Source organism: Nannospalax galili, unplaced genomic scaffold (genome assembly GCF_000622305.1).
Source record: "Nannospalax galili isolate Female #2095 unplaced genomic scaffold, S.galili_v1.0 scaffold7, whole genome shotgun sequence".
NCBI classification, from domain to species: Eukaryota; Metazoa; Chordata; class Mammalia; order Rodentia; family Spalacidae; genus Nannospalax; species Nannospalax galili.
In genome coordinates, this window is record NW_008359081.1 from 10,024,922 (window position 1) to 10,033,459 (window position 8,538).

Here is an 8,538-nt window from a genome sequence, read left to right on the forward strand (position 1 = left end):
CCCAACTGGTGGGCCTGAGTCCTTTTGTTTCTGAGGTATCCGTGGCCACTATAGGTTGAAAAAGAAAGTTTCTTTAAATGAAGGAAATGGAGCCAGGCTATAGTTTCCTTCATATCTACTTTCTTTCTGTTTTCAAAAGCAGTTTATTTTTCCTCATTAAAAAGTTGGCATGTCCTCAAAACCATTTGAAAATTTTACTTTCGATTTTGGGTAAAGTGCATCAAGAAGCAATCCCTTTTCTCATGTTTTTTTTTTAAATGAAAGAAAACATTTAATCTCTTTAAGCAGAAGGGGACATGAGCTATAGACTGGAATCTGTAGCTTCAAGCAGAAGAAAATGCATAATCTTAATAAATCATTTATTAGATAGAGAGTAGAGATAGAAACTAGCTCATCATTTCCTAATAACAAGCCAGGGGTTTGAGGATTATTGGGAAACCTTTCCTGTTTCTACTTGCATGACTTTATGTCATTTTTGGCCTGGTTAGAGCCACAAGCAGAAGAGAAGGGCTTAAGGGATATTTTCAAAATATGCACTCCAAAGACGAAGAACTCAGAATATGCACAGAATATGCCAAAGAGTTTTCTGTAAGGGAAGAAGCAGCTGTTTCTTCCCTCAGTGATTTAGACTAAGCTGTAAGAAGCAAATATCATGACACTGAAACACCACAGCAGTGACAGTAGTGACGTGTATCTTTGATATTGAAGTTCATTAACAAGAAAAGAGTGGCTTTTCTCCAGACTATAGAGACGTATTTGCCAGAAATCTGTGTGCTGCAGATAAACAAAGGCTGATGTGACTTTTCAGTATTTGAGAACCATACTGGAGCAGGGGACCACAGACTAAGACTAAAACCATTTAGGTTGAGTAAACAAGATCTATTTGTGTCAAAAGATCTTTGTTAGCCTTTCTCTTAAATATATCCTATGGACAAAGAGTGCTAGCACTGGGTATCTGTTTCATTATTTTTCTGAAAGGACCCATTTTGATGAGCAGGCTTTTATCTGTGAGCTACAAAAAATACTAGTACTAGTTGAGAAGAAAGTGTTTATGTCCTTTCCTCTTTGAAGTATGAAATAAAGGACTTTAAGAAGATACTATATTCAAGATGGATGAGCATCTGGGTCAGGTTACGGCACATTTGGGCTAAGTATTTATACTTCCTTTTGGGGTAGTTTATTCAGTAATGAAGCAACCACCATTGATGAAATAAAGTTGCACTAGTAATTACATGCGTGTCAAGTATTTCTGAGGATGATAGACCGTAACTAGGTGTAAATAAAAAAAGAATCTTAGAATGAATGAATTCTCTGAATTGATGATGTGCTTTGTGCTCATCCAGCTATCCCTGCTGACCATGCATGAGTCAAGCGTAGGGTGACTCAGGTATCAGATGTCGTACGTTGGTATTAGGATATCCAATAATATTATTAATGCTCAGACTATGCTGCTACTTTCCCTGTAAATATTTTTAAAGCTAACTAAATGGCTACTGGGTAAAAGTTATTGTTACTCATGAGTTTGATTGTCAGACTGAAGTGAAGAGCATGGCAGTGACTGAGCAGGGTGAGTTTTGCAATAGTGAAATGATGTTCACATGTGACCTAGGTAGTGTGTTTTTGGTGTGTAGCTATCAGAGTGGTTGATAAAAACGTCAGGAAGAAACAAGGGGGAAGTGCACATTGCAAATATATTTCATTTCATCTGGAGCAAGCATCTCCATCTCTCTCTCTTATCCTTATTCCTTATCCTCTTTTAAGTACATCTTTCTCAAACATTGAGGATAAGAGTTATAAATAAAAATCAATTCTAAATAAGACATTTAGAAGTACATATCAAGTTCAATTAAAGCATGGATGGAAAATGGGTCATAATAACAAGTACCATGCAGGCATTACAATGATGAGTTTAATGAAGAAATGTCTAGTAAATTCTGAAAGAAACAGGAAATGCTAATAAAATAATAATTATCTCTATGACAACAAGGATAATGTTGATAAAATTATCTACTTGACTAAAGTTTAATAAGGCTTTGGAAACTTCCCTAAGCCGATTTGTACACCTTCTAATAAAATCTAGTCTTCGCAAAAGAAAAAAAATGTGATAAATTAGTTTGCCAAGAATCACTAAAAATCTGATCACCTTTTACATTTGATTGAGACTCTCATTCTCCACCATACTCCAGGTGATGTTCGCTCACTCGGACCTGTCATCAATAGGACCTCTGTTCATTTGGGCAGAATCTTCCCTTACTTCTGATGCTTCCATTCACCTTGTTCCTGGGCTGTGAATTCCCACTTCTGCATTTGGGATTTAGAAGTGAGCCCAATTTCACTCCCCTCCTAAAAACAGACCCATTCTAATGGTTCTTGTAATTATTGTGATGTCCTGAATAAAGTCATCATCGCCCTGCTTTAGCTTTACCAAATAATAATTCCTTTCTTTAACAATTAGATTAAAAGTAATGACTGAAAAACAATAATTTTGCTATTCTTTTAGAAAGCAAAATGTAAAGCAAAAACTACCTACCTTCACGTCAAATAGTCCTGTTTGACCTGGTTGGTTGTAAATTTCCAATTGATTCCTAATTGAAGACAGCCACAGAAGCAGATGATCCAGCTGCTCTTCAAGATGCCCAAGATCTTTTATGTGAGCATCAAATTCTCCTTGTTTCTCAGGTAAAGCTCTGGAGACCTGTAAACAGTAAAAGATAAATAATCATCATGGTATAGACTAAAAATGACAAGAACTATTTTCAAAAGACGTTATTTAAATTGATTTGAGTATTTTAACAGGATGTTACAGAAAAGTTCCAAATCACCCACGTTAAAATTTAATTAACATATTAGAAATCATTGATTAATACTCCAAAATTATCTATTTTGTAGACACTATTGACATTTTAGAAATTCAAATTATATACCTATGACAGGCATGGTGACCCACACCTGTCATTCCAGCACTTGTGAGAATGAGGCAAGTGAATTGCTATGAGTTGGATGGTAGCCTGGGCTACATAGCAAGTTCCAGGTAGCCAGAGCTATAGAATGAGTTCTTGTCTCTAAATAACACAAAGAATAAACCACCTATACCTACATAATTTCACACTTCAACTGACTAATGTAATAAAAAGACATATTGCTCATATATCATCTCATTAAGCAAAGCATGCTAACTTCGTAGTTTTAAAAATTTACAAAGCAAATTATTCAGTATTAGCATCAGATCTCTAACACAGTATCCCTAAGCATCAACTGAGTATGATTTATGCTAACAGGACATCATAAAATTAAAACCAAAGTAAACTATAGTTTCTGTTGGTTAGACAATCATTTCTTTCACTATATTTGTTTCTTTCATTTAATTTATAAAAAATACGTAAGGAAATTCTTTATATACAAGGAAAATTGGCAAGGTAAGAATTTTTGTGAACCATAGTTTTTGAGGCCTATTGTAAACAAGTTAATCAGACACAATCAGGATAAAAAGTAAAAATGATGTTTGGATTAGAGCAGATATTATCAGAATGACAACAGGTAATTTTTATGAAGGGCTTAGAATATACTAAGCATCACAATTGGAAATTTAATATTTATTGCTTTCTTAAAGCCTTTGAAAAATTACATGAGAATGTAGTACTGTATAAACTACCTAAAATATATGCGTCTACATATATGAACAGAGTTTAAATACAGTTACCCTGTAACAAGGTGAAAATGCCCTTTCTAGAAACCACAGGCTCATGAATAAAAAGCTCAGAGCCAGAAATGGTTTACTTCTTTTGGAGTTGTTGACCAAATCAGCCTATTACCAATGCTCTTGATTACCCTCTAGAACTTGACAGTAAGATCCTATTGTTTAAGGCACCACGTACTTGATCCATAGAATATAGAAAACGCAAGCTTGAACTAACCTGGAAGCCTCAGCTCTACTGGCTAATCTTCATAGTACTGAAAGGTGTTATGCATGCTAATGGAGGAGAAAAGTAAACATCAATCTTATCCAGCTGTGAACCCTGCGAGCTTTGATAATGAACAGCCTCCAAGAAATGCCCACTGGTGCAATAGTGTCACATATGTCATGGGAGTTTCCAAACACTTTCTGATTTTATTTAAGACCTGATCCACAAGATGAAACCCATGCATGATACCACTAGTGAGGGCTGTGATTGAAAGTTAAAAAAAAAATCTGCATCATTGAACTGAAGCTTCTATAGGGCTGATTAACTGGTTGAAACATCAATTATAATGGAGAGTTTGGAGTGTCGCAGGTCCAGTCACCTAAATTATAACTCATCTTGAGCTATCTTTAGCTCCTAAATATCCATTTCTTTCTCATCTCTGTGTCAGAACTAACATCCTGTGACTAAGAGATTAAAAATCTTTTAGGTTTAGGATGTATTCACTTAACACAATCCTAGTTTCCAGTAATGAAAAGGCTAAAGGTCATCAGATAAAATCTGATGCCTATGACTGAGACTTCTTGGATTTGTGTAAATATCAACTTAGTGTTTCTACCAATATATTTGAAAACTGCCTTGATTCATGACTCCTTTGTTTTTGCTCTGTTACTAGAAAACTTCATGAAACTTCTTCCAAGTTAGACCATGGAATTTGGAGGGACCTAATTCTGTGTTCTTGTGCCATGGTCACTAATATTTGACTCCAAAATAAGCTACCTCTTATCCCCTTTGAGGTTAGAGTTGTATTTTTGCATGAACAGGGCCAAGAACATATAGCCAAATAGGTCATAGACCCTGAGAGAGAACATGCTACTGTTATTGTGCTAAATATACATAGTGTTAAACTGATCCCAATGACTTATGATTATAACAGTAGATTAGTTGATCATTCAACCCTCATCATTGAAGCTTCTTTTGGCAGTAGATGGTGACTAACATAGAGACACAAAGTTAGTCAAGATGAAGAGAATAAGAGACTTCATAACGCTCAGACCTAAATGGGACACATATATCACACCCTCTCCTCCCAAAGGCTCAGAGACCATTGTAGAAGGGCAGACAGAAAGACTGTAAGAGCAGGAGGCAGTGGATGATGATACGGAAACTGTTTTCTGGACATAACCGGGTAAGTGCAAGTGCACATATGAACTCAATATTTGTGACAGCATGCATAAGATATACACAAGCTCAGGCCAGACAAGATTTCAGAATAGAGAAGAAGGTAGGCATGATGTTTCATTTATAAATGAGAAGCTGTTGACAATTCATAGCTGCTGGGAGAGGGAGAGTCAGTTTTCTTTGAATGTGGCCCCTTGTAGTTCAACCATGCTCCAGTGGATGGCCACAAACCCATGAGCATTTGGGGGTATACACATTGGACTTGATGGACTTTAAAGAAAATAAAAGAGTGCACAAAGTTGACTGGATAGGGAAAGGGGACATGGCACCTGGAGGAGTTGGGGAAAGCAGGGAAAATATGATCAAAATGCATTCATTGAAATTCTCAAAGAACTAATAAAGAATTTAAAAAAAATCTACCCAGTGACTTTCTGATATCAGTGTTCTTATTATTCAAATTTTATACACAGATGATATTGGAGTTCACAGATGCTGAATCACCTAGGAAGCAATATATTACAAGTTTAAGCATTCTGTGGTCTAGTATTAAGTTCTTCCATTTAAATTCTGGTTTGTGCTTTTGCCTAATATACTAGCCCAGTTTTTTCTAATGTTCATTGCCTCCTTCATAGACTGGAGACAAAGGCAGTGCCTACAAAATGTTACTCTAAGAAATAAATGAAGGGAGCACAGTGGTTAAGAGTACAGACTGCTCTTACAGAAGACCCAGGTCCAAATCCCAGCACCCACATGGTGGCTAACTATCTGTTACTCCCGTTGCAGGCAATCAGACGCTCTCTTCTGACCTTTGTGGGTATTGTATGACATGGGTGCACTTACATCCATGCAGGCAATACACTTACATACATAAAATAAAAAAAATAATTATAAAAAATAAATAAGTGAAGTATTCCATAAAAATATCTTAGAACATCCAGACATGGTAGCATATGCCTTTAAGCTCAGCACTCTGGGGGAAGAGTCAGGTGAGTTTGTAGCCGACCTTGTCTACATAGCAAGTTCCAGGCCAGGTAGGACTGCATTATGAGACCTTGTCTCAACAGCACCACAAGCACAACCACAACCACCACCACAACAAGAAAGCAATAGCACCCAGCTCCGAGGCCTGCTCGTGCCACGCAGATGTGTGCACCCAACCAGACCTGTGAATGCAACCGGATCTATTGGTGCATCTCTACTCTTACCAAAGAAGCTTCTTCTTGCAGCAGATGTAGATTAACACAGAGACCCATACCTGGTCATCATAGAGAGACTAAGAGACTCTGGAGCTGGAGTGCTCAACCTTAAATAGTTTATTCCACACTCTCTCCTCTCACGAAAATAATGACCTCAACTTATTTTTATTGTCATTTCAGAGGAGGTAACTAAACATTTTATTTTTATTGGATTGTTTTCAACTCACAAGGACATGCAGAAAGCATTTTATAGCTTCAGCTTGGCATTCCGAAACTACTAGAGATCATAGCCATCGTATTTTCTTAAAATCTCTAAAATTGCGCTATGAAGTTCTTTTTATCTGATCACAAAATAGTTGTGACATTTTGCTTAGGCATCGTAGGTAAACATTGGAATCTGTATAACATTTAACTAAGATTCCTGATTTCATCTTCATCTTCACAACCCATATTGCCATGTTGATAGAGATAGAATAAGTCCTGACAGAAACAGTGCAGCAAATGAGAATTGACTAAATTCCAAAGAATGAAATGGAAGCTTATAATGAAAGTAAGTTTTCATCTTAATTATGTGGTATTGACTAAAAGCACATACTCCTGCTTTCCACCATCACAATATTTACTTCACAGTATTTATTTACATGACCTTCTTTACTGAACTTTTATTCCCGGAGGATATGTGTTCCTGCACATGATAGACCTTCAGTAAATGTCCGCTAAACTAAAGGAAGTATCCAAATTCAGTAACAATTTATTAATTTATTTTTCACTGAAAGAAGCATATGTTTATAGTAGGCAATGATAATGAAAATGTACACTGGAGTACTCAAGATTAGCATTTTAAATTAATAGACAAGCATTGAAAACTGGACTATATAAGCAGTAGTATTTTCTACACGATCAAGAATGCCATAGATAAAGTTAAAAGACAAATAGTAACTTGGGAAAAGATGTGACATCTCAGATAAGGGACCAATTTTCCTGACATGTAAAAGTACTGTAAATTAATAGATAAAACGCCAACAAACCAAAGGACAATTGGATAAATAAAGACAGCCCACAGAAAAGGATTTTAACAACATGAAAAGAGGCTCAGCCTGGGTCATAATGAGGGAAACAAAAATGAGAACTCCATCTATTGCACTGGCAAAAGCCCAAGTTTGAAAGCACAAAGTTGCTGCTAATGATGTGGAAAATACTATCTCTTTCATATCACTGGTGGGATGTATATATTGGTATACCTCTTTTGGAAGACAGTTTGGCAATTTGTGTCAACTGTATTCAGAATTAACCAGGAATTTTTGATTTCTAGAATGTTACTTTGTACATATAACTCCTGAAGTAAAATCAATACTGGGTGACAGAACACAGTTGGTAGCTGTAGTGGGAGATATTTTTTCACCATACTTTAATTTTTCATATCACTTTTCCCCAGGAAATAATATTAAAAACTAGGTTTTTTCTTACCAAAAGAATTTTGGAGGGAAATTACATTTTTCATAGTTTAAGAATGAATAATCAATAGGGTGTGAGTGCACTGATTAATTTCTTATGTCAATATGACTAATTCTATGGTGGTAGTGGTGATGTGAATTGAGAACTACTAACATAATTTTTCTGATCTTTTTCTTCCGCTTTAAAATAGTCTCAAGGTACAGTTCTATATAGACAATAGAAAAAGGTAACAGGTAAGAATAGGTTCTAAGGTGGAATAAGAGTACGTTTTGTGGCAATTTTCACCTGTTTTCAAATAATTTACTTTCATACTTAATACTTCATATCATCAACAAAATATAGATTCATAAATTGGAATACATTCAATTGTCTTATACGTTAATTTAGCATCTATGCAAACCTTGGCCTAAAATCACAGAAGAGTAAACTTTCTTATGCATTCATTTTATGATTGCTAATTTCAAATATGTACAATTTTTAATATTAAGATAAAGAGAGGTACCTGTGATAGATTCAGATATTATATACTAACCTCATATACTGTGTGTGTGTGCGCACACACACACAGACGCAAATCTAGAGAAATTAGCATGCTATCTATAAAAAAAGAGAGATCTAGCACAAATAGAAAAAAAAAAACATTGGAGTAGGGGGGAAATTCTAAGAAAGGAATATGTTTATTAGCTTTCTAGAAACCAAAGCAATTAAGCAAAATTTAGACAAATGACAATGAATGAGATTTGTTGTATCTATCAGACAACAGACCATAGTCTACAATACAGAAACACCATTCAGTGAATGAAAAA

At 35.6% G+C, this 8,538-nt stretch overlaps 1 protein-coding gene across 1 annotated transcript in view; it reads right to left on the minus strand.

The window, feature by feature from the left end:
• Dmd (dystrophin) overlaps positions 1 to 8,538 on the minus strand; it is a 2,373,110-nt gene that overhangs the window by 800,711 nt on the left and 1,563,861 nt on the right. Inside the window, exon 48 of the mRNA XM_017795501.2 lies at positions 2,531 to 2,695. Within this exon, the coding sequence (XP_017650990.1) occupies positions 2,531 to 2,695 (165 nt within the window). The remainder of the gene's footprint in view (positions 1 to 2,530; positions 2,696 to 8,538) is intronic.